This window comes from Enhydra lutris, unplaced genomic scaffold (genome assembly GCF_002288905.1).
Source record: "Enhydra lutris kenyoni isolate GAN:26980312 unplaced genomic scaffold, ASM228890v2 scaffoldscaffold13, whole genome shotgun sequence".
NCBI lineage: Eukaryota > Metazoa > Chordata > Mammalia > Carnivora > Mustelidae > Enhydra > Enhydra lutris.
Genome location: NW_019154097.1, coordinates 33,291,730 through 33,316,281, shown reverse-complemented (window position 1 = coordinate 33,316,281; position 24,552 = coordinate 33,291,730). Strand labels below are relative to the sequence as shown.

Sequence of the window (24,552 nt, the reverse complement as noted above, 5' to 3'; positions counted from 1 at the left end):
CCCCCCCCCCCCCCCCCCCCGCTGAGTTCTAGCCTTACCTGGGCAGGAAGAGTGGCCCCGTGCATACGTAGACATTTTGGTAGGTGCGGGTCAGGCTGCGGCTGTACTTCTCCAGGTTGTTCCAGGCATTCTGGTTGAGATGGGGCACCTGGTTGAAGAGGTGGGGCTCAGACTGTCAGATGGCAGGAACTGGCCCCAAGCTGGGATAGTCTGAGGGGGGGTGAGGTGGGCAAGCATGCTACCGTAATGGGTTCAAGGAAGGAGAGACCCCTTTAGGCCACCTGGCCATGAGGGTGGAGCCGGACAGTGCTCAGGGGGTGCTAGCCTGCCCCCCTACAGAATGGGAGGACTAACATCCTAGACCTCAAAACAGCTTCTCGGCTCCAAAAAGCCACACCAAAGAGAGAGGCACTTCTCCCTCTTCAGAGAGAGTAACAAGCTCCCCGTGCCCATCCCCAGGGGCCCATGGGAAGGCACCTTGCCAGCCCTACCCTCTCCTTTCTGAACCTCATGCAGAGCCCAGCTGAACTCCTGGGTCTTGAGCTCTCCCGTGTCAAGTCAAATGGGCAGGGAACTGTGACACTGGGAGAGCAAAAGTCAGATGGCAGACTCAGACCCCCTGGGCCTCATCCAGAGCCCAGGTCAAGTCTCCAGGCCCTACTTGAACAGGGCCTGAAAGAGGGCACACAGTGACTGCTAACAGCTGGCTTTGCAAATTAACTTCCTCTGACTCCTGGGAGGCAAGGCAGGGTAGGGACAATGGCTCAGGGTCCTCTAGACAAACTGCCTGAGTTTTCTGCTGTGTGACAATGGGCCAGTCCCTTTGCCTCTCTGTGCCTCAGTTCCCTGCTGAATGCCCGCCAAGGGTCGGGAAGTGTGCTCAGTACTTTTGTACGCATTGTCTTCGGTTCCTTGGCGCTGCGAGGAAACTGAAGCCCAGAGAGGTGCCCAGAGGCCCACAGTTAAGGGCGGACTGCGGAGCGGGTGCTGGGTGTCCCCGTGTTCAGTGCCTCCCGCCAGGGGCGCGCGGACTGAGCAGCCAAGCGCCTGAGCCGGAGCGCGCGCTCGGCAGCTTCCCCGCTCCGCGCAGCGCAAGCCGAGGCTCCGAGAGGCTTTGAGGGGCCGGGGCGCGGCCGCTACCTGGGGCGCGACGTTGCTCAGGTAGAAGGTGTCCTCCATGGCCTTCTGGCTCCAGCGGTGGTTGGCGGCGGCGGCGAGGTGGCCGCGGTCGAAGCCGCTGCCGCGGTAGTCGGCGTTGGTGGCGCGGTGGTACGCGTGCACCGAATCGTCCTCGCGGAAGTCGCACGAGCTGCGGTCGCCGTCGCCACGGAGGCGCTCCGGCCGCAGCTGCTCGACCACCCAGAGCGCGCAGCGGGTGCGCGGGTCGTAGCACAGCACGTACGACTCGCGGCTCTTGAGCTGCGCCAGCCCCGGCAGCCCGTACTTGGCCAGCTCGCCGGTGCCCACCGGGGCCCCGGGCTTCGCGGGCACGGCGGGCAGCTCGGCTGCCGCGGCCACGGGCAGCACGGGCAGCCGGCCCAGCAGCCCCGGCGCCTCCCACGCGTCCGGCCGCCGCCGCCGCCTCCAGCTCTCCGCCGCCGCGCCCAGCCCCGCGCCCAGCGCCAGAGTCAGGCCAGCCCGCAGCGCGTGCATGGCGGAGAGCGCGGCCCGAGCGGAGGCTGACAGCGGCCCGCTGCGCCGGGGGAACGCCGCGACCTCCGGCGGCCGACCGCGAGGCTCTTAAAGGGGCCGCGCCGGTCTACGGGGCCCACCGCGGGAAGGAGGCCGGGTAGGGGCGCGAGAGGGTGGGATCCTCGTCGTTTCCATTCACGGACGCTTCGAAAATCTGGGGAACCCCAACAGAGTGGGTCAGGACTGGCGCCGAGCAGACGTCCCGGCGCCCTTTCTTTGCCCTTTTAAGACGCGCGCCGCGAGGGAGAGGGGGCGGGACCGTGCGGGCGTACCTCCGCGCTCCTGGTTCGTGACTGGCTGCCACCGCCGCGCCCCGCCCGCCCCTCACCTGACAGCACTCCGACCTCCGCGCGGCGGTAGGAGCTCTGACTTAAGGCGCACTGAGAACTTTCAGGCACTGATCTCATCCGCTTCCACTACTTGACTTAACCTTCAAAAGAGCCTCGAGAGGAAGTTCCTAGTTGGCAAAACAAGCGAAAAAGGACAAGACCCCAGGTCTCACACCAAAATCTACCCTCCTACCCACTACACCGTACGTCAAAAGTTCTAGGACATAGGCAAATCCGCAACAGGACAAGGATGCAGGCGGCTGGGGAATGGCTGGTTGGGTGGGAAATCGGCACGATTCTAGAACACAGCTTTGCAGTATGTTTAACAGCCTTAAAAGGTTCATACCTTTCAACCTGCTTAGAGGGCTGCGCCTGGGAAAATGAATACGGAACGCTAAGATTTTAAACGCCGCAGTATTCCTCCTAATGGAGGGTGAACTAAGCAAAATACCCCAAGTAGGGGCTGGACTCAGACATTTTTTAGTCTATGAGAATACTATATAGGCCGCAAATATCAGCAACTTGCTTACCACCTAACCTCAGGGGTGAAACAGTACACAAAACTGTATCAAGAAAACGACGATGTAGCAAAGACTAACATGTTCTCAGTGATTTTCTCTAGATTGTGGGCAGTCCGGATTGTATTTACTTGAACTCCAAAATTCTGTCGATCTCAAAAATAACTTGCTGTGTAACCAAGTACGTAGTACCTCCTTCCCTAGCCCACTGGCCCTTGGCCTGCAGGTGCAAATTGCAATTGTTGAATGAGAAGACTTGAATGGGCTCTTCAACAAGAATTTTCCAGCCTTTTTCTTTGCCCACTCTGTCTCTGGACTCCACCCCTGCTCAGATTTGTCCTTCTCTGAGGTCTCAAAGGTTTCGGCCCATCACAATACCAATGCTCATTGCAAAGAACACATGATTTATTAAAGACAACTTGTGATCAACAGCATTGATTCAAGGAATAAAACTGATGAAAAGAACAAAAGCAGACTCACATTCTGAGCCCGGAGTGAGACCTGCTGAGCTCATACAGCCCAATCTCTAAGTGTCCAAAGTCCTGGGGGCAGCTTCCCAATGGGGAAGCCTCAGGCACTCTGGCTCTCGGGTGCCTCCCTGAAGAGTCTGGGGAGGGGTGATGACCAAGGGCCTGTCCTTTCCCCAGGCAGTATCCTACCGGGGAGCGCAGCCCAATCTGGACAGGATCCCTGTGCTCTTGACCTTCATCCCAAGGTCAAGGAGAGAGCACTGGACCTAAGCCTGCCAATGAGGCAAATCAGACGCAGTGATTCAAATAGTATGGCCCCAGGAGGGAAAGTAGGGGGACAGGCAAGAGGGAATGCATCAGGTATCCTGGGCAGAGTCTGCTGCATCCCAGGCTGGGGCCCAAGCCTCAGGCTGGGAATGGGTCAAAGTCGGGACTGAACCACCAGCTGACAAGTTCTGGGAAGAGGACAAGCCAGGCTGGTCGGAAGTGTGTCTCTGTGCCATGCTGGGGTCTTGCAGTCCGGAGGCCACACCAGCCCTCTCAACACCAGCCCTCCGGTATCCCTTACCTCCAGTTCCAGTACAGAGCTCACAGCCCTCCCAGCCAGGACCTGCTGGGAAATCAGGAAGGTCCCAGAGGCAGGGGGAGAGGATGCAGACTCTGATTTGGAAAGTCAGAAGACTATCTCCAACGGCTTTTTACCCTCCTGGCCCCACCCTTCACCTCCGAATCAAGCACTAGCCAGTCTGCAATAAATAACCAGGGGTCTGAATAAATAGTAAAAAATCTCCCAAACACTGTGTGTTGGGAGAGGAGGAGGCAAAAAGGCATGTGCACAATGTCCCATGGTATAGGAGCCACTTGGGGACAGCTCTACCCGGCCCACAGCCAAGCCTGGGTGGGCAGCATGAAGTCCTGGATGCCAGACTCAGGAAGGCTCTGGGGACAAAAGACCACTGGCCAGTCTGAAAGCCTAAGGACCCCTGCTACATTGCCCAGCCTTCCAGACCCAAGCCACCTGCTTCCTCACAGGAGGAGGAGGGGTTTGGTCAAAATAAGCCCACTCCTCCCACCGCCCAGGGGCAAGAGAAGCCTGCTGCTCCTGCTCAGAGCGCCCTGCCCCAAATCCTGGGGGCAGCCCACGCAGGTGCCCAGGGAAGAAGGGCCAGCAGGTCCGTCACCCTGCTTGGGGAAACATGCCTTTCCTGGCACTCGCAGGATCCAGGGCTGTTAAGCTCAGCTACCCCTGGCCCAGAGAGGCTCCTGTCGGCAGCCCCCTGCCCTTCATGGGACTCACTGCCCTGGGGGGGACCTCGAAGCCATGGGAATGCCTAGTCTTCTGAAGCACTTGGATCCCAACTCCTGGCACAGTACCACTTGTGCATCCTTTTCCTTTGGGAAACAAGGGCCTTTGGGGGGAATCTCTGGAAGATCCAGTTCTCCCTCATCTCCTTCCTCCAACCCTGGGCAGAAAGGAGGGCAAGGGGCCTTGTGGGCCATCATTTCTCAGCAGCTTTTGGTTTCCAAGATTTCTGTTGGGAGCAGATTCAGGGCCCTCTAGTGAGGCACTGACTCCCTCCCAGTCTGTGGGACCCAGGGGCTTAGGGCTGGGGATGGGATCATACCAAAGCTGACCCCAGGGGCTCTGCTCAGCCAGACTCTTCATTCTGTGTCTGGGGTTCATGGAATGGAGGGGAGGAGGGGTGAAGGGCTGGGGATAAGGCACCCCAAGAGAGAAGGGCAGAGGGAAATGGAGAGAGGGGCAGACAGAGCCAGAGAGTCACACATACTCTGTGAAGGGAGGGAGACCGAGAAGAAAGACCTCGAGGGACCAAAGATACTCCCACCCCCCTCACACACAGTGACAGCCGCACACACAGTGACAGCCGCACACACAGGAGCAGCAGACACCTGGGGGATGAAGAGACACAGACACACCCACCCATGACTACGGACAGAAACACACACTCGGTGGGAGCGGGACAGAGGGCGGGACCCGGGCCTGGCGGCTTCTTAGCTCCTTCACAGTGTCACCGTCCCCACGGAGAAGCCTAAGCACCAAGAACCAGAAGTGGTTTCTGGCTCACTTGCCCAGCACCTCCTGCAACCAGAGCCCAGAAGATCTGAGCAGGAGAGGAGGAAGGGAGCAGCAGAGCACAGGCAGGGGAGGACCCCTGCCAGCCCCCAGTGCCCCCAGTGCGCCCTAGCCCCAAGAAACCACCTCGTGAGCTCCAGCCTTGCTCGGCAGCCTGGGCCAAAGGTCCCCCAGGTCGAAGAGCAGGGAGAGAGCCAGGGCTGGGTGGTTAGAAAGGAGCATGGCACAGTGTGCCCCCAGAGGGGCGCGGCCTAGGGTGAGGGCCAAATGAGGAGGCCTGGAGTAGGCCGGTCCTGCAGCTTCCCCTCGGGCTGGTTGGGATCCCAGAGGCTCCTGTGTGTCCCAGAAGCCACGGTACAGGGGTCGGTGTCTTCTCTCCCAAACCTGGGCCTCTTGCCAGCGGGCTACTTTGAGTCTTGAAGTTCCTTGGCTTTCTGGAGGATCTGGCAGACATCTGTGATGGGATAATCCTAGGTATGGGAAAGGTCAACAATGTGCCTCTGAAGTCAGTCACCCTTCACCACCTCTGCCACAGCCACGCCCCTCCCATGGGCCCTGTCACTGCCCTGGGCCCCCGGCCTCAGGGACAGGGACCACAGGCTACCAGAGGCGGCATTCTGCCCAAACCCCTGCGTAGAGTGAACAATACACCTGCTGTAGCCCTCACCAGCCCAACCCGATCAGCACCAGCCAGGATCACAGCCTCTTCCTTAGCACCAGGACCAACCCCCCCCCCCACCATCTCTCTCCTGCCCTCACACCCAAGCACATTCGTAACGAGCCACCTGAGAGCGGGCCGGACGTTGCTGGCACGCTAGTTCACGGGTCACCTCCTCTCTTACAGACCTGGCCAACCCAGCTACTGCACAACAACCCCAAGCCAGGTGTTGAAGAAAGTGAGGCCTGGAGAGGGGGTCACTTGGCTCAGGCATGGCAGCACGAAGACGTGGACCCACAGCTGTCTGCTGTGGCACCCAGGTTCTTAACCCTTATGTGCCCCGTCCTCCCCCAGGCCCGAGCACTCGCACCAACAAGCACTGTGATGGACCCAGGGCCATTGTGTCCCAGTTACGACAAAGCTCCGTAGAGCGTCTGGTCCAGGGATGCCGAGCCATTCACTCAAGACAACACCACACTCAAGTGGCAGAAGTGGGACTCAAACCTAGATCCAGACCAGATCCGCCGCAGGGGTTTGGATGCTTATGTCCCGGCTTCCTGACCCCAGCCTGTCACAGCAGCTTGTCACCCACGGGCGTGGGTGGGTGCTTGGTAAGCACATGCCTCTCTCGGCCAAAGACAGAGCTCACCGCACCAGATCCATTACCTGCAGGAGCCGCATGTTTATGGTAAAGTCCCCTTCTAGCAACTGCTCCCGGATCAGTCTGAGGGAAACAAGCAGAGAAGGTGCTAGAACCCTGGGCGGCCGAGTGCAGGCCCAGCGGGCCCCTTCCCACTCCCCCCTCCCAACCCGTGGTGGCTCACTCCTCCTGAAGACAGCCCCCGCCAACCCCTCTGCTGGCGGTCACACTCACACGAGCATGGCACAGCAGACCAGGAGGAGGAAGTCGAAACGGTTGTCGTCAGCGAAGAGGGAATCCCAGATACGGATGACGTCGGGCAGCAAGAACTCCTGGGACAGCAGCAGTGTCAGCCAGCGGAAGGCGAAGAACTGGGGCTTGATGTTCTGCTCTTGCTGGGGAGACACAGGCGTGGGGTGGGGTGCTCGGTTACCACGCGGTGCCATGCGGCCTATCACGCCAGCCACGTGTCCTGTGCCGGGCACACTGAGTGGGCAAAGGCACTGGGGTGCCTGGAGAGCCGCGGCCAGTGGAGGGGCAGCTGCTGCTTGCCCCAGCCAGGACTGTCTGATCTTCCAGTTCGTCAAGAGAAGCCAGAAATCCAAGCTTTGATGTAAGCTCCCTAGAATTACAAGTGACTGCTCTAATTCTTTTTAAAACACGGTATGAATTAAAACCTTGGATTTAGTAGCAGAAAGACCCATTATCGGGCACTTGCTAAAAAGCCTGGGCTTGTGTTTAATAGCATGTGAAATAGATCATTTCACTTATTTCCGCGACACTACAGCCTTATAGGGCCATCGTTCCCCAGAAACATGAGCCTCTGGTCAGCCCCAGGGAATATTAACAGTAAAATTGTTACGGAAAGCAAAAACGTAATTCCATTTCTGTTTAAAAAGACCTGTTTATGTGTATTTTTCTGTTCAAATGATTTTTGTTTATGTAGAATATCTCCTCACAAAACTGTTTTCTGAAATAAACAGGGAATGCCAGTCCAATAACTTTTTAGATTCTTTTTGATTTTTAAGAATGACATTCCTACGTTTTTCTCAGAGGACTACCACCAGGCTAAAGGCATCCGGCACACGGTAAACAGCCTGCGCCGTGCCTGGCCCGTGACGAGCCCCTGCCCGCCTCCTCCTCACACCCAGCCTGCTAGTCTCCACGTCAACTGCTGCCTCAGTCTCCCAGTCGCGCCACAGCGGTCCCCAGTGCAGCGGCCACTTTTCATCTCCAGACTCAAGCCAAACTTTGCCCGGGGCCTGGGGTGCTCAGGAGGCCTCTATCTGCGCCCCTTCCCATCTGTCTGCTGTGGCCCAGGGGTCCTGGTGCCCCTCACCAGTTTCAGGTAGAGTTCCATGTCTTTGTCCTTCAAGGTGGAGTACACCTTTTCCATCTTGTAGGTGATGCCACACTGTGAGTCGTCCAGGCTTTTGATGAAGTTGTCCCGGATCTCAGCCATGAGGTTGGTGAAGCAGAAAAAGGTGTCTGCCTCGGCGTGCTCTGGGTGACAGGGGCAGGGGGAGGGCAGCTGCAAAGGAGCTGATGCTCTCCCGAGTCCCACCCCAACTCTCACTCATAGGACAGCTTCCCCCGTTACCTCTGAGCCTCTCCGGGCCACCCACCCTCCCAGCTGGACTTGGGCCCTCCTCTCTCCTTGACCATGCTCCACCCCCACACTAAGGACATCACGTCTTCTCACGTCTTCTGGCAACACTGTACTTTCGCTTAGCAACTATCACATGCACTTCTTTTTTTTTTTTTTTTTTTATTTATTTGACAGACAGAGATCACAAGCAGGCAGAGAGGCAGGCAGAGAGAGAGGAGGAAGCAGGCTCCTCGCCGAGCAGAGAGCCCGATGTGGGGCTCGATCCCAGGACCCTGAGATCATGACCTGAGCCGAAGGCAGCGGCTTAACCCACTGAGCCACCCAGGCGCCCCCACATGCACTTCTGATGACATCTTCCCAATCGTTATTTAATTCCTTGTCAATCATTCAGCTTCCTTTACATCAATCTCATCTCCTCTACCAGGATTTCAGTGATAAATAGAGATCAGTATGCCTCCAACATTCTAGAAAACCTGAGCTGCAAAGGAACCCAGAGACCATCCAGGTGAACCCCTCACATGTGATGGAGGGCAGAGGGAGGCCCAGAGAAGGGAAGAGAGTTGCACAGCCTATAAGGTCCGTCAGCCTGGCTCTCCTTGGTCCACTTTTCTAGGGAGACGCCGGAGGGATGGGGGCACCATGAGCTCTTTTACCTTTCCATTCGCTGTTGGGGTCAGTGGCAAAGGTATAGTAGAGGGGCCCCACGATCTCATTCATGCCCTGTACGTAAGCGATGCCAGGGTTGAGCTTGGCATAGATGAACAGGATGCGCTCCACCACCTCCCAGTGGGCCTCACAGCCGTTGGGCAGCACCTCGTACTCATTCAGGGAGGATGGCGCAGAGTTCTTGTGCGGGGAGCTCATCTGTGGGAGGAGAGGACCCAGGAAGGCAGGTGGCATTACAGGTAATGTGTTCAGATATGTTTACCCTTCAGCCTAGACCCAACTTCCAGCTTATGGGGAACACAGAGCAAAGCAGAATGTGTCCAATACCATGAGCAGAAGCAAGCAGACAAATCCAGAATGTGGGACATTGTGCACGACGGCTGGACTAAAGGCTAATTTATGGTGATAAAAGCTACAACACTTGCCTCTGAGGTGAGGGCGTACTGACTGGCAAGGGACACTAAGGAACATTCTAGATGATGGAAATGTTCAGTGTCTTGACTGGGTTGGCAGCACAAGATACGGACATAAGAAAAAGTTCACCCAGCCGTACACTCCAGACCTGGCATTTTACTGCATGGAAGTTATACTTTATTTTTTCTTTCTTTTAAGATTTTATTTATTTGAGAGAGAATGAAAGCAATCACAGAGGGAGAGGGATCACAGAGGAGAAGGAGAAGCCGACTCACTGCTGAGCAGGGAGCCCAACGCCCGGCTCGATCCCAGGACCTGGAGATCAGGACCTGAGCCAAAGGCAGACGCTTCACCGACTGAGCCACCCAGGTGCCCCATATTTTACTTTTTAAAAAAATCTTTAGGGGCACCTGGGTGGCTCAGTGGGTTAAGCCTCTGCCTTCGGCTCGGGTCATAATCCCAGGGTCCTGGGATCGAGCCCCGCATCGGGCTCTCTGCTCAGCGGGGAGCCTGCTTCCCCCTCTCTCTCTGCCTGCCTCTCTACCTACTTGTGATCTCTGTCTGTCAAGTGAATAAATAAATCTTGGGAAAAAAAAAATCTTTAAACAGGAGCACTTGGGTGGCTCAGTCAGTTAAGCATACAGCTCTGGATTTCAGCTCAGGTCATGATCTCGGGGTCCTAGAGCTGAGGCCTGTATCAGTTGTGGCTCAGACTCCCTGCATAGTGGAGAGTCTACTTGTCTCCCTCTCCTGTGCTTCTCTTCCCACTGGCTCACGTGCATGCAGACACTCTCTCTCTCTAAAATAAATTAAAAATAACAACAACAACAATAAGAACCAACCTTTAAACAACAGACAACTGGCCCAGATTCTTCAGAAAGTCAAATACTACACCTGGGGGGACAGTGGAGGCCGCCCTAGATCACAAGACTACAGAAACATAACATCTCCATGCAACATATACACCTTGACTGGGTCCTGGCTGGGAGTCAAACAATAAAAATATTCTCAGCACCATGGAGGACACCTGACCATGGCCTGGATACTGGGTGTTGTGTGGAATTATTAATTTTCATAGATGTGACGGTGGTTAAGAAGGAGGAGGTGCTTGCTCTCAGGAGATGCCTGCCGAAATACCTGGGGGGCAAGGGTCAGGCCATGTGCAACTTACTCTATACAGAATATACCCACAAGTTCAGCAGGAAGTTAACAACTGTTGAATTCAGGTGCAAAGTATATAGTTGAGTACTGTACTCTTCTTTCAACTTCTCTACAAGTTTCAGATTTTCTCTCTCTCTTTTTTTTTTTTAAGTTTCATTCATTTAAATCATCTCTACATCCAAGGAGGGACTCAAATTCACAACCCCGAGATCGAGAGTCCCATGTTCTACCGGCTGAGCCAGCCAGGAGCTCCTCAGATTCTCCATTAAGAAAAAGTTAGAGGGGAGCCTGGGTGGCTCAGGAGGTCAAGCATCCAACTCTTGGTTTCGACTCAGGTCATGATCTCAGGGTGGTGGGTTCCAGCCCCACACCAGGCTCCATGCTAAGCAGGGAGTCGGCTTGAGATTCTCTTCCTCTTCCTCTGCAAGTTCCCTGAGTGCACACGCACACTCCCTCTCTCTCACTCTCTCTAACAAAAAAGAAAAGAAAAGAAAAGAAAAAGTTGGGCAATAAATAGAAGAGGATCCCTGCTCCAGGGGGCCGTTCGTGAAGCAGGGCAGAGGTCTCCAACAGCCAGTGCCAACAGGAGCCTCAGTTGCTCTGCGAGGAGTCAGGTGCCGGGGTTCCCAGGGTGAGAGAGCTACAAGCCAGTGTGGGCAGGGACAGTGTATGGAGCTGTCCCCAAAGCACGGGGTCCTGAAGACCAAGTCCCTCTCCATCATATGCACGTGCATCCACGTGTGCTCATACACACATCGCTAACATTTCCTGAGAGTTTGCCGAGTGCAAGACGGCGCCCTACAAGCCATCAAATCCTCTGTACAATCGACGGTATCTGCTCAACGTTATTTTCACAATGAGGAAACTGAGGCTCAGAAATGTTAGGTCACTCGGGGCGCCTGGGTGGCTCCATTGGCGAAGCATCTGCCTTCGGCTCAGGTCATGATCTCTGGGTCCTGGATTAAGTCCCAAATCGGGCTCCCTGCTCAGTGAGGAGTCTGCTTCTCCCTCTCTCTCTGCCCTTCCCCCTGCTCGTGCTCTCTAATAAATAAACAAACAAACAAACAGATGTTGGGTTACTCATCAACTGCTCGCATTACATGGCAGCACCCGGAGTGGCTGATCCCAGGGCCCGGAGCCGAGACCTCGAAGAAGTGCTTTCCAGCCTTCCAAAAATCTACAGAGCCACAAGCTCATTTCAACCTCTGGCCAGTTTAAAAGCCAGGAGGATGGAAATGATTATGTCCAGTTTATAGAAGAGGAGACGGAAGCCCAGGAAGGTCACTTGGTATTACTGTCCCAAAGTTAGAGGGATACTCAACTAAACTATCCAACCACAGGCCCCGAGGTCCAAGGATGAAGCTTCTGGTCAGGTTCTCTGCCACGAGGACCAGACTGGAACCTAAAGTGGGTAAGACCTTGGCTCTCAAACCCCAATTACTATAGTGAAATGAAGGAAGTCAGATCCCCACCTTGCCCTATAGCCAAGACATCAGCAGTGAGTAAGAGGGTCACCCACAAAACCAAGCATTCTGTCCCCCCAATGGGGGACCCTGGGATCAGTTGTAACTGTCCTTGTCACCTCTGTAGCAGAAAATGGCTGCTCTCCTAGAGACACAGAGACCTCATCAGTCATTCTACTTGGGAGGCCAAAAGCTTCTGAAATATTATCTGTCACTAGCTTGTTGGAGATTACAGAGAAGGGTTTTTCCACTGTTGGAGGACAATGAAAAATTTTGAGGAACAATTTGGGAGTTCTACGTAACAAAGCACAGGTGTAAATTAAAGAACAAGGTACTATGCTTCATCTGGCTACAAGCAACTTCTCAGAGTTACAGAATCTGCTAGAAGAACGGGGTTCAAACACTCAGCATGACTTGGCCAGAACAAGCCCTGTTAATTCTAGCTCCTGGAAGCGCTGGCTGGCTTAGTGAGCAGAGCACACGGTTCTTGATCTCAGGGATGTAAATCTGAACACCACATTGGGTATAGAGACGACTTAAAAAAAATAAGATCTTGGGACGCCTGGGTGGCTCAGTTGGTTGAGCAGCTGCCTTCGGCTCGGGTCATGATCCCGGCGTCCTGGGATCGAGTCCCACGTCGGGCTCCTTGCTCATCAGGGAGCCTGCTTCTCCCTCTGCCTCTGCCTGCCATTCTGTCTGCCTGTGCTTGCTCTCTCTCCCTCTCGCTCTCTGACAAATAAATAAATAAAATCTTTAAAAAAAAAAAAAAAAAATAAGATCTTAAAAAAAAAAATTCTAGCTCCTAAGTCTCTCAGCTCTACCCCACCCCCCCATTCTACCCTGGCCCTCACACACCTTTGCCTGGACAATGCAGGTGCCTCCCAACCTCCTTTCCTACCCCTCCCATCAATACCCCCGTGGGGCCCACAGCAGTCCTTTACAGAGGCAGACCCGAATCATGTCACTGGCCTGCCAGGAATGCTGCAAGGCTCCCCAGGCCTCAGGACCAAGGCCCCAGCAGCCGCGACACCACTGATCTTGCCGGCATCCTCCAGCAGCCCTGCCTCTAGCCAGGCTGGACACCCCCAGTCCCTGAACACACCACGGCTCTCTCCTGCCTGAAGCCTCCATGTATGCCCTCCTCTCCCCCTGGAATGAGCTTTCCTCCTAGTTCTTGGGTGCTCAGCTTAAATGTCACCTCCTCAGAGAAGTCTTGGCCAGGCCAGGGCAGGTCAGTTCCCCACCGCCATCACTGCTCCCACCACACTTTCCCCATCAACATGCAATTACTTTTTCAAGAGCCATCTCCTCTGCTGCTCCTTCACTGCACAGCAGGGCCCTCCCCCGGGACCCCTGACACCCAGCTTTGGACACCTGACGTGCACAAGGAACCCCAGAGGCAGACCTGGCAGGACCAAATTACCCAAAGTTCTCTCTGGGTAACTGTCAGGGCAGATGGTTGCAGGCCCGATGGCCAGTGGCCAGGGCTCCAAGGGAAGCACGGAGGAAAAGGTCCCTGGGGCCCCCAGGTTGGCTCTCACGTTTGTGACTCCACTGCGGCTCCGGGCCACTGTCTGGGATTTCAGTGTTGTCTGCTCCACCCGCTTTCGAAGGGTCTCGAACTCATTCTGGGGGTCCAGGATAAGGAGGCAGGGGTACTCGGTGGCTCTCTGGAAGAAAGATATGTCTGGGCACAACCTCCTGTCGAGAGGAAACAGGAGAGTTCTGTTACTCAGGGTGGAGGTTTGGGGCATCCCATCAACGCCCCACTGCGGGGTGCGCCAGTATCCCAAAAGGCATTTTTTATGTGTTTTTAAAAAACAACATTTTAGGGGCGCCTGGGTGGCTCAGTGAGTTAAGCCTCTGCCTTTGGCTCAGGTCAAGATCTCAGGGTCCTGGGATCGAGCCCCACGTTGGGCTCTCTGCTCAGCGGGGAGCCTGCTTCCCCCTCTCTCTGCCTGCCTCTCTGCCTACCTGTGATTTCTCTCTCTCTGTCAAATAAATAAATAAAATCTTAAAAAAAGAAAAAGAAAAAGAAAAACCCAGATTAAAAAAAAAAAAAAAAACCAACATTTTATTTTTAAAAGTTTAGTTTATAAAGAACAAGACACGTATTATATATATATACACACACACACAAGTATACCCATAATCTTATGTGTTATTTGTAAATAGATACACACACATATAAACTTTTAGGGGTCCTTACGGTCTTCTAATCCAACTTTTTTTTTTTCTTTTCCTTTTTTTGGTGGGCAGCAAAGCAAGATTTATTGAGCAACAGCAAAGTGACAGTACAAAGCTCCCGAGAAGGGAGGGGACGCAAGAGGGCTGCCCTCCAACTCTTCTCTTAAACCACAAACATCTCTCCATGTCAAAAATATTTATCTAGGGATGCCTCGGTGGCTCAAGCAGTTAAGCATCTGCCTTCGGCTCAGGTCACGACCCCAGGGTCCTGGGATCAAGGTCCACATTGGGCTCCCTGCTCATCAGGGATCCTGCTTCTCCCTCGGCCTGCTGCTCCCCCTGCTTGTGTGCGGGTAGCACACACTCGCTCTCTCTCTCTCTGACAAAACAATAAATAAAATCTTTAAAAATATACATTTATCCAATATGCCAGGGTGTTAGGTGTAGTGTGGTTTAAAATAGTGATGTTGCACGTGGTACAACAGGACAGCATATACAGCTGACACAGGAAGATGTCCAACACGGAGGGAGAGAACAAATCAAGGTGGGAGATAGTTTCTAGAATGTGACAGAGTTGGTTTTGTTTTGCTTCTGGTCTGAGGAATCACCGACACACAGCGCCATGTGAGTTTAAGGCACCAGGTTTTTCTCGTGTCTGTGAGACAGCAGAAGCACATTTTTCCAGACTTCTCACATACAGCACATTGCAAACCTGCTCTCCAGAAACACTGCTCAACGTGCTACAGTCGCTACCAGCATGAGACTGAATCAATTTCTCTAGAACCGGGTTCAAGATGTGGTTGGTTAAGACACCTTCTGGACAGAGGATGCCCCAACACCAGCCCCAGAATGCAGGAGCCGAACCCCATGCATCCTGGAGGACCCGCGCTGGGCCGGGTATCCAGCTGGGGCCTTCTGAAGACAGGCCTGGGCCAAATGAGCAGAGACAGAGGAGCAGCACCCAGGGTGGCAAGGGCCTGGAGACTCAGCTAACACCCGCTGAAGGCGGAACTGAAACCAGGCAAACAGACTCCAGAACTCTAGTTCCAACCACTCAGCCCCACTGCAGATAAGGCTCCCTTCCCGCTCCTCACACAGCCTTGTGGGAGATCCCGCCCACTGCCAGACCCGCCTACCCCACAGGACAGCACAAGTGTGTTTCCACATTTCTCTGCCAAGTGGAAAAGCACACCCACGTACACGCTGTAGCTCACCACTTTTCATAAAACACACACCTGACCCCGTCACTCCTATGCTTAAGACCTTTGCACAATTGCCCCATGTCTTCCGGATCAAGTCCGAGGTCCAACCCCCGCCTTCCTCTAGTGTGGCTTCAAGCACACTGGCCTTCACACTGCTCCTCGAATGTGCTTCTGTGCGCTTCCCAGGGCCTTCCTACAGGCAGCTCTTCCCAGCCACGACCTTTCCCTTCCTCATCCCCCAAGGTCTACCACTCCCGAGACCTCAGCCAAGGCTTCCTCCAAGCTCTAAAAAGCGCCCTGAACTCTCCTCTCAGAGCATTTACCACAAATGCTAATTACTTGGAAGATGTCTTACTGAACTACTATCTTCCCATCCTCCCCACCAGGTTCTAAGCTCCTAAGAAGGGCTATGTCTGTCGACTCCAAGCTCAACGCAGAGCTTGGCACGGAGCCTGCCATAAAGCAGGGCCTCAGTATCTGCTGCCGGAATCATCGGATGAACCATCCGTACACGCCTGGGGCACCAATGCCACTAAGGCAGGGCAAGAGGAGCGTCAGGCACTCACCTCGCTTGCCAGCCCCATTCATAGGCCGACATCGCTGGGGCCTGGACCCACCTACTGGATGACCCACTAGTTCCTCAAACACCCACCTGTGGGCATGGGCTGGAAAGCACAGGACTGGGAAACTCCCCAACAGTCCCATGCGCCAGCTCCTGACCCCTAGGGCCCCACTTACCGGACGTCTTTGTCGATCTGCAGCAGCACCTCGTTGTCTTTGAAGTAAGTGTTCCACCGGCTGTCAGGACTGGGGTTGAGCGGCTGTGGGGAGAGAATCAGCTGCTCTGTTCTAGGTCCGACTAGGATGTCAGCTGACAGACTCCAATCTGGGGGCCGGAGCAGAGGCCCCGAACCAACAATCCCACCAGGGGCCCCGCTGAGGCTCTGAGACAGCCTGTGAGCCAGACGGGGAGCCTCCCACATCACGTTCTAACTCCAAGCAGAGCCCCGCAGTCTGTCCCAACGACATCCCTGCTGGCCAGGGAGCGTCCCTTCTGTCTGTGGCTGTCGTTCTCAAACGCTGCCTACACCAGGCGCTGCTGAATGCTTGCTGAATGAATGCACGTTGTATCATTAGGTCTCTTGAAATGTGATTCATCAATACTTTGAATCGCCCATCCTAATCCTTGGAGCATGAGCCTGGGTCCATCCATCCTCACTTCCTGCACATGGGGAGGGACTCAGTATTTGAGGAGAGAATGAGGCTTCCTCTTGGCCACAGGAACATAGTCTATCCTCACTCCTGCCTGCTCTGACTTTATTCAACTATAAAATCAAAACCTTCCCCACGGAACAGAGGTGGGGTGGAAAGGAGACAGTGCCGACACGAGGACGGGGCTCAGTGCTACGACGCCTTCGGAGCCCAAGATATGACTTAACATTCCCTACTGGGTCCAGTGCCTGGGAAATAGAAACGAGAGACAACAGCTTTCATGGGCCGAGTGGCCCCACACAGAAAGGAGGTACTTGATAGGCCAAGAGGGGACATAGATTGGCTCCACCTGTCCTCCGGGGCTGGGGGAACTTGCCAGCTCCAAAGCCTGCATCCCTCCCTACTCTGTAGCCTCGGTCCCTGCTGTCACCCTTACTCACGTGGTCCTCAAAGGTCACATCCTCCCTGGACACACCCATGTTGGCCTTGGCAATGCCAGGCTGAATAATCATTTCTCTCAGGAACTGAGAATATAGCTCCCTGTGGAAGAGAAGAGGAGACACAGATGATCCCAACGGTCCCATCCTGGGAGCATGGACCAAAGAACAGCAACAGGAGGCAAGACCTGTGGTCTGACACAAAGGGCCTCCCATCATCCCCCTCTCTCATGGTCTCACCTCTGCTTGGCCAGGATAGAGGTCCATGAGGCTCTTTCCAAGGGGAGGTAGTTCAAGAGAATCTGCACAGAGGGAGAGGAATAAAGCTCTGGCGACTCTCCAGCTCAATCCCTGACAGTACATGGAGGTGGACTGGCCTCACGGAAAATGCCTAATAAAGCCCAGAGCAGACCAGACGGGCTGAAACCCACGAATGGAGGTGTGGACTAGGGTAGCCTTCCCTTTGCCTCCACTGACTCCCTCCTCCTTGACCCCAAACCAGCCCTTTCCGCTGCTTTTCTTCACACAGACTTCCAAACGATAATAAAATGTGGTGCTCAAAGAGGCTAGAAACCCAGGCACTGGGCTTTGGCTCCCACCTCAGCTAAGAGCCGTGGGCAAAGCATGGCCTTTTTTTGTCCCATGAAGCATCACTTCCGTTTCTCTGTATGAACCAGGAAGGAGAGGGCTTCTCTGGCAATACAAAGCGTTCCATCCCCAAGGGGATCCTGGAGGGGATGCCAAGAACAGAAAACACCCAACTTCCCAGAAAAGTTTCCTCGAACAAGCAAGGAAAGGCGCAGAACAAGAAGGGGCTAGGGTGGGGATAGCCCATGCAGGAACCCAAGGACTCTCGGCAGAGCAGACGCCCCAGCCCAGGCACACCCACCTTCCAGCAGAGGCACCGCAGTCCGCCCTCACAGGGGATGCCTGTGGACACAGCAGGCAAGAGTCACGCCCCAGGCCAGAGTCCCCGGACCCCCAGCCCTCCACCTCAGAGCTAGCTGGCAGGAAATGGAATGCGCAAGAAGTACTTCTTCCAGGTTCATTTTCTGTCAGAAAGATGACTGAACTGGATGCTAATCCTGAGTATTTCTCTCCGTGACCCCAGCCCAGCACTCCCTCTGTGTGGAATGTTCTTTTGAGGACAATAACACCTTTTCATTCTCGGTATTGCTTCCTTGGAGCAGCGTTTACCCACCACCATCTCTTCCCAATTAAAGTCAGATCTCTCATTACAAGCGATAATGGTTCCGTGACTTCTCCTTCACAGTGTCCATCACAATCAGAACTGTGTAACACAGTTTGTGTATTAAAAATTTTTTTTAAGATTTTATTTATTTGACAGAAAGAGATTACAAGCAGGCAGAGAGGCAGGCAGAGAGAGAGGAGGAAGCAGGCTCCCCGCTGAGCAGAGAGCCCGATGTGGGGCTCGATCCCAGGACTCTGAGATCATGACCCGAGCCGAAGGCAGAGGCTTTAACCCACTGAGCCACCCAGGCGCCCCAAGTTTGTGTATTTATTTAACATCTGTAACCCTGAGCACTGGGTAAGCCCCAAAAAGACGAAAGCCAAATGCGTCCTACAGTCCCTTTCTCTAGCATGGGACACAGCACACAGAAGGCAAACCATAAATACTTGTGGAACACAAATTAAGCTATAAATGGTAAGTGCTTTGTGCCTTATGCCCACTGCTTCACTTAACCCTCATTATAACTCTAGTAAATAGGCAAGATTAGCATCATTGTCCTCATCTTCCAAATAAGGAAACCAATCCTTAACACAGAGCAATCAGGGACTCAAACACGGGTGTGTCTGAATCCTACAGCCCAAACTCCACAGCTCCCGCAGAATGGCTCCCCCAAGGCCTGGAAGAGTCTCCAGCTCAGTACACACCCCGGGACCCCCTCAAGGTCTTCAGGGTCTAAATACCACCCGTGAACAAAAAACAAACTCCTGTGGCAAGACTGTGAGGAAGTTCACTAAAGCAGCTGCTGCTCCCAGACCCCCAACACCGCGAACAGGAGCTAATGCCTCCACCTCAGAATCCGCACGGGGAGAACAGCAACTCAAGAATTCCTCGCTGACCAAGACACAAGGGCCAAGCAGTAACAAGAACCTGCACAGAACACCTTAGGGTATTTTAAAAGATAAGCAGAAATCTCTGTGTTGGCAGGGTAACCAGACCCGGGAGGGCAAAGTCAAACATCGCTGAAGTTCGGCTCCTAGAGTCAGGATCTCAAGGCCTTAACCAAATTTCACGATCGCCTGACTCGGCTTTGATCCCTGAGCCTGGGAGAGAACCAGGAACCACTCTGCCGCTAACCAAATTCTACAACACAGGAAGTTGTCTGAGGAGTGAGGAAGACACTGCAGCAGCTCCAGCCTCCCGCTCCAGCCTCCCAGACCCCCTCTCCAGTGACTCCCGGCAAGCAGCAAGCACTACTTAAACACCAGGAAACATCCAGGCCCACAGACATGTCCTTGGTGGTCAGGGTTGTCAAGAGCTGTTTCAGAGTCACAGAATCTGGCGAAGTCCCCGGGAGGCATCCTGGCCCCCAGAACTGCCCGGGTGTGGCCTTGCGGGCTGTCTCCTCCATTCTAACCACACAGCATTGCTCTAGGAAAACTCTGAACCTGGAGGAACCGCCGCTTACCACTAAAACTGAGTTCCCGAAGCTTTTCCAAGGCGATGGTGGGCTCCTTCAGGACATCGTGGAAATCTGCAATCCTAGAAGGCGGGATGGGGAGGCAGGTGAAGCACACCCAAACCCCACAGTGACAGACTTAGTGATCACTCCTGAAGCCCAGAGCTCTCGTATCACCAGTCTTCAACCCGTTCCCCCTGTCCCTTCAGGACAGAAAGACAGCAAAGCTGTCAAGGTCCTGGCCAAAGGCATCTTTGGGGAACGACAGAACTACAGATCACTCCTTCCTTCAAACCCAGAAACATAGAGGTATTCTTGTCTGTCTAGAGGTTCTCAAGCAAACATCATGAAATCAGACACAATTCTAATATTTAGTGAGCATTTATTGGGCACTTCCTGCTGGGGGGCCCAGCCAACAGGGCCACTATCTGAACTCAAGGAACCCTAGGAACCAGGAGTAACATGATCCCTAGACAACGGGCCTGTGTAATCCGCACGCAGCTCTCCAGGCTCAAAAATATAACCATTAGAAGACTTCTGGGCTAACCCGCAGTCAAGGACAAAAGGTTTAAAGAACAAGTGGCGGAGGAAAATTGAAGAGTGAGCAAAATTTGGCCGGTGCTGAGGGATTTGGCCTGGGGGAGGGGAGCCTGGAGAATCCAGGTTCTCCAGCATGTCTTGTTAGAAACGGGCCAGCGGGGGACAGGGAGCATTCAGAGGGGAGGGTGCTGGGACGGGGAGGGGGACGACAAAAACGGGGGTGGGGTTGGGGAGCTGGGGAACCGCGCTTCGAGGCCTTGGATGAGGAAGACACGAGGGGAAGAGAGAAACCCGGGGTCCAGGATGAGGGAGAGAAATGAGGTGACAGCGGGGAGCAGAAGTGCCTCCGCTCCGTGCCCTCTCAGGCCCACAGGCAATGAGGTTGGAAAGTGGGTGCCCGAGACCCTCTACCGCGAGGGGGGCTCCCGGATTCCTGGCCGTGCCTGCGTCCCCCTCTGCAAAGCAGAGGGGGCGGCCTGACCGGGAGTGGTGTGGCTGGGTCGGCCCCCGTGGCCCTTACCTGCTCTTGTGCAGACTCGACATGGCGTTGACTTCCGGATCCCCCCGCTGCCTCCGCCGCCGCCACCGCCACCGCCGCCCCCTGGGGACGCGGGGCTGTCTGTAAAGGCCTCCGACCGGAAACGCAGCCGCAAGAGCGTGCGTTCCGTCTCGCCCCGCCCCGCCCCGCCCCGGCCCGCCCCCTCTGCCCGGCCCCGCCCCGCTCACGTGCCGCCCCTGCCCCCGCCCCTGCCGCCGCCCCCACCGATCTCGCGGGTCTCGCCGCCCAAGTTAAGGACGCGCCGGTGACCGCGCGAACTGTGTTCCCGAGGCCTGTTCTTTGCGCTTTCCTGGGTCTCCGTTTCCATCTCTGCGGTGCACTTGTCACCCTGTCCTCTTCCTTACCCGGTCCTCGGCGGCCGTAAACTGGCGTCCTTGTTTCGGGAATGTGGACCTTCCTTGCTGAACTACACAGGCCTCCAGGCTGGTCTTTTCACGGCTGAGTCCTGCACGCCTGTGACAGCAGTGCCCGCGCCGAGCCGAGGGCTCCATGGCTGTGGTTCGGTGACTACGGGATGGATGAGCACGCCGGTAGTTCAGTGTTTCCTTGGCTTTCGGAGTTGAACGTGGAACTCTCCATACCAGAACACGAGAAAAAGCCAAGATTTCAGGATCCTTCCCGAGGAAAGATAGTTGCCAGCCTTACAATGATTTTCTCTACACCTAGGGGCTCATATGTGCATATGTCCTTTTTTTTTTTTTTTTTTAATTTATCCACTGATGGGTGAAAACTTTGTCACTGGGCTGGGGAACCTCAAACCCGCCCTCCAGCTCTGAGGAATTTTCCGCTCCCGTGAAGCCCGCACACAGATATCTCTCCCTTTATTTGTCCACCCCACAGTTCTGCACCCACTTGTGTGGTAGATACAGAGCTAAATGTTTCTGTAGAATACGAAGATTAAGTTCTTGTATGAAATACAAGAAATAAATAAATGTTGTCATAATTGCACAACAGTAAAAATATGTTTCCAGATAAAAAGAGTATCAGTCAGCCCTTTAAAATGTTAGTTAAGAAGACAGGGAAAAACACAAATGGTATGTTAAGAGAATTACTGACAGTTGGCTATCATTAAAAAAAAAATAAAGTCCTATTTCTATCTCACATCTGACAGAAAAATAAATTCTAGATGAATTACAGCTCTGCAAGGGGAAAATCTATGGGATTAGAAGAAATATATAGAAAAATGTTCATAATCTTAGGGAATGAAGACACAAGATCCAGAAGCCATGAAAGATAAGACATAAATAACCACATAAAATTTAAAATCTCTATGTGGCAAAGTAAAAGATAAACATCCATAGGTGAAAACATATGCACCCTTTGTGATAAAAATGTGAATCTTCCTAACATATATGGAGTTTGCTTTTTAAAGATTTTATTTATTTATTTGACAGAGAGAGAGTACAATCAAGGGGAGTGGCAGGCAGAGGGGGAAGGGAGCCTGATGCAGGACTCGATCCCAGCACCCTGGGATCATCACCTGAGCCGAAGGCAGTCGCTCAATCAGCTGAGCCACCCAGGTATCCCAGTCTATTGGAATTTTAAATAGTGGGGTCCAGAAAGCTGCTTTGAGGTGACATGTAAAGAACCTTCGGAAGATGGTGATAACCAGACACTTCAATGAAGAAATAACAATGTTTCACCAAAGCCTGAAATGACATTAAATTGGGCTTACACTGAAATGAGTATGAATTAAACAACAATCTTCTGCCTCTTGAGTGGGTGAAAGTAATCAATATTTATTGTACCCACCATCACTAGGCTGTGGAAGAATAGACCTCTCTGGAAGCAGCTTTAAAGTGAGTTAGACCAAGGGGCAGCTGGGTGGCTCAGTGGGTTAAAGCACTCTGCCTTCGGCTCAGGTCCTGAATAAAATCTTTTTTTTTTTAAGATTTTATTTATTTATTTGAAAGACAGGGCTCACAAGTAGGCAGAGAGGCAGGCAGAGAAAGAGAGGGAGAAGCAGGCTTCCTGCTGAGCAGAGAGCCCAACTCGGGGCTCGATCCCAGGACCCTGGGATCAGACCCAAGCCGAAGGCAGAGGCTTTAACCCACTGAGCCACCCAGGAGCCCCTAAATAAATAAAATCTTTAAAAAAAAATGAGTTAGACCAGGGTACCTGTGTGGTTCAGCTGGTTAAGCGTCTGCCTTTGGCTCTGGTCATGATCCCAGAGTCCTGGGATTGAGTCCCACATCGGGCTCTCTGCTTGGTGGAAGCCTTCCCCCTCTCTCTCTGCCTGCTGCTCTGCCTACTTGTGATCTCTCTTTCTCTCTGTCAGGTAAGTAAATAAAATCTTAAAAATATATATAGCTTTTTTTCCCAGAGCAATTTAACGAGCACTAATACAATTTTTTAAATCTCCATTTAACTTTCTGTATTGAAATACTATAGGCTCACAGGAAGCTCCAAAGATAGTACAGAGAGATCCTTTGTACTCCTCACCCAGTTCCCCCACTGGTTTCATTTTTATACAGTTTTATCAGCTGCAAGATATATTTGATGTTCCATAAGCTGCCCATGTTTAAAGTGTACACTTACATAAGTTTAGACATATATATATATATATATGACTGTGAAACTGTTACCACAATTAAAATAGTAAGAATATCCTTTGCCCTCAAAAGATTCTTCCCGCCCTTCCTATCTTCTGCATTTTTCCTCTTTTTGTACACCCTCACCCGCCCCATCCAGGCAACCATTCATCTGCTTTCCATCACTATAGATTCGTTTGCATTTTCTAAAATTGTATATAAAAGGGAATATACACTGTGTGCTCCTTTTTATCTGGCTTCTGTCACTCAGCATAATTATTTTGAGATTTTGCATGCTGTAGCAAGTATCAGCCCTTCACTACTTTTAATAATTTTATTTATTTGCTTATTTTCAAAGGATTTTATTTTTATTTTATTTTAAAAGCCTTATTTATTTATTTGACAGAGATAGACACAGTGAGAGAGGGAACACAAGCAAGGGGATAAGCAGGTTTTCCGCCGAGCAGGGAACCTCAGGCTGGGCTTGATCCCAGTTGTTAGGCAGATGCTTGACAACTGAGCCACCCAAGCACCCCAAGATTTTACTTTTAAATAATCTCTACACCCAGCGTAGGGCTTGAACTCACAACCCTGAGATCCGGAGCTGCGTGTTCTATGGACGGAGCCAGCCGGTGCCCCGCTTCATTCCTTTTTACTGCTGTGTGAATTCCATTATGTGAATACACCATTGTCCATCTGTTCACCTGTGGATGAGCATTTGTGTGTTTCCATTTGTTGCTATTACAACTAAAGCTGCTATGAATACTCATGCACAAGTCTTTATATGGACATATGCTTTCTTTTCTCTTGGAATGGAAAGGCTGGATGAATTTTAAACTTTAAGAAACTGCCAAACCATTTTCCAATATGGCTCTACCATTTTTCACCCATACCAGCAGCGTATGAGAGTCTCTGTTACACGACATCCTCCCCAACACTTAGTATGGTTGGTCTTTTTATTTTACTTTTATTTATTTTTTAAGATTTTGGGGCGCCTGGGTGGCTCAGTGGGTTAAAGCCTCTGCCTTCGGCTCAGGTCATGATCTCAGGGTCCTGGGATCGAGCCCCACATCAGGCTCTCTGCTCAGCAGGGGGCCTGCTTCCTCCTCTCTCTTTGCCTGCCTCTCTGCCTACTTGTGATTCCTCTGTGTCTATTCAAATAAATAAATAAATAAAATCTTAAAAAAAAAAGATTTTATTTATTTATTTATTATTTGACAGAGAGAGAGAGAGAGAGAGAGAGAGAGATATCACAAGTAGGCAGAGAGACAGGCCGAGAGATAGAGGGGGAAGCAGACTCCCTGCTGAGCAGAGAGCCTGATGTGGGGCTCGATCCCAGGATCTTGAGATCATGACCTGAGCTTGAGGCAGAGGCGTCCCTATTTTACTTTTTTTTTTTTAATTTTATTGATTTGACAGAGAAAGCAAGAGAGTACAAGTGGGAGGAGAGGCAAGGGAAAGGGAGAAGCAGTCTCCCTTCAGAGCAGAGAGCCCGATGTGGGGCTCCATCCCAGGACCCTG

General features: G+C 53.0%; 2 protein-coding genes across 6 annotated transcripts in view; both read right to left on the bottom strand.

The window, feature by feature from the left end:
* Nucleotides 1–1,925, bottom strand: part of LOC111145543 (endonuclease G) — a 3,588-nt gene extending 1,663 nt beyond the window's left edge. Inside the window, exons 1-2 of the mRNA XM_022500459.1 lie at nt 1,141–1,925; nt 39–148 (exon numbers count right to left, since the gene is read on the bottom strand). Of these exons, the coding sequence (XP_022356167.1) occupies nt 39–148; nt 1,141–1,653 (623 nt within the window). The 5' untranslated portion in view covers nt 1,654–1,925. The remainder of the gene's footprint in view (nt 1–38; nt 149–1,140) is intronic.
* Nucleotides 1,926–2,926: 1,001 nt separating this feature from the next.
* On the bottom strand, nt 2,927–21,040 carry LOC111145981 (TBC1 domain family member 13). 5 transcript variants are annotated; one of them, XM_022501334.1, is made up of 12 exons: nt 20,845–21,040; nt 19,411–19,484; nt 17,643–17,683; nt 16,994–17,055; nt 16,757–16,856; nt 15,843–15,925; nt 13,257–13,416; nt 8,665–8,875; nt 7,742–7,905; nt 6,637–6,797; nt 6,429–6,486; nt 2,927–5,574 (listed from the first exon to the last, which is right to left on the bottom strand). In XM_022501334.1, exons 5-12 carry the CDS (start codon nt 16,826–16,828, stop codon nt 5,509–5,511), a joined length of 975 nt encoding a protein of 324 aa, XP_022357042.1. In that variant the 5' UTR covers nt 16,829–16,856; nt 16,994–17,055; nt 17,643–17,683; nt 19,411–19,484; nt 20,845–21,040; the 3' UTR covers nt 2,927–5,508. The 5 variants fall into 5 exon arrangements, with proteins under 5 accessions (XP_022357042.1, XP_022357038.1, XP_022357043.1 ...); XM_022501330.1 differs by lacking the exon at nt 20,845–21,040 and adding an exon at nt 20,462–20,514; XM_022501335.1 differs by lacking the exons at nt 7,742–7,905; nt 8,665–8,875; nt 20,845–21,040 and adding an exon at nt 20,462–20,514.
* Between the last annotated feature and the right edge of the window lie 3,512 nt (nt 21,041–24,552).

What these genes read in the sequence shown, in the direction of transcription:
- LOC111145981 (XM_022501330.1), bottom strand. Translation starts at nt 20,484, where the DNA reads ATGTCGAGTCTGCACAAGAGCAG. An exon ending in TCGGGAACTCAGTTTTAGTG is followed by an intron (nt 17,684 to 19,410) that starts GTAAGCGGCGGT and finishes CTGTGTCCACAG; the next exon opens with GCATCCCCTGTGAGGGCGGA. An exon ending in TAAACATGCGGCTCCTGCAG is followed by an intron (nt 5,575 to 6,428) that starts GTAATGGATCTG and finishes TCCCATACCTAG; the next exon opens with GATTATCCCATCACAGATGT.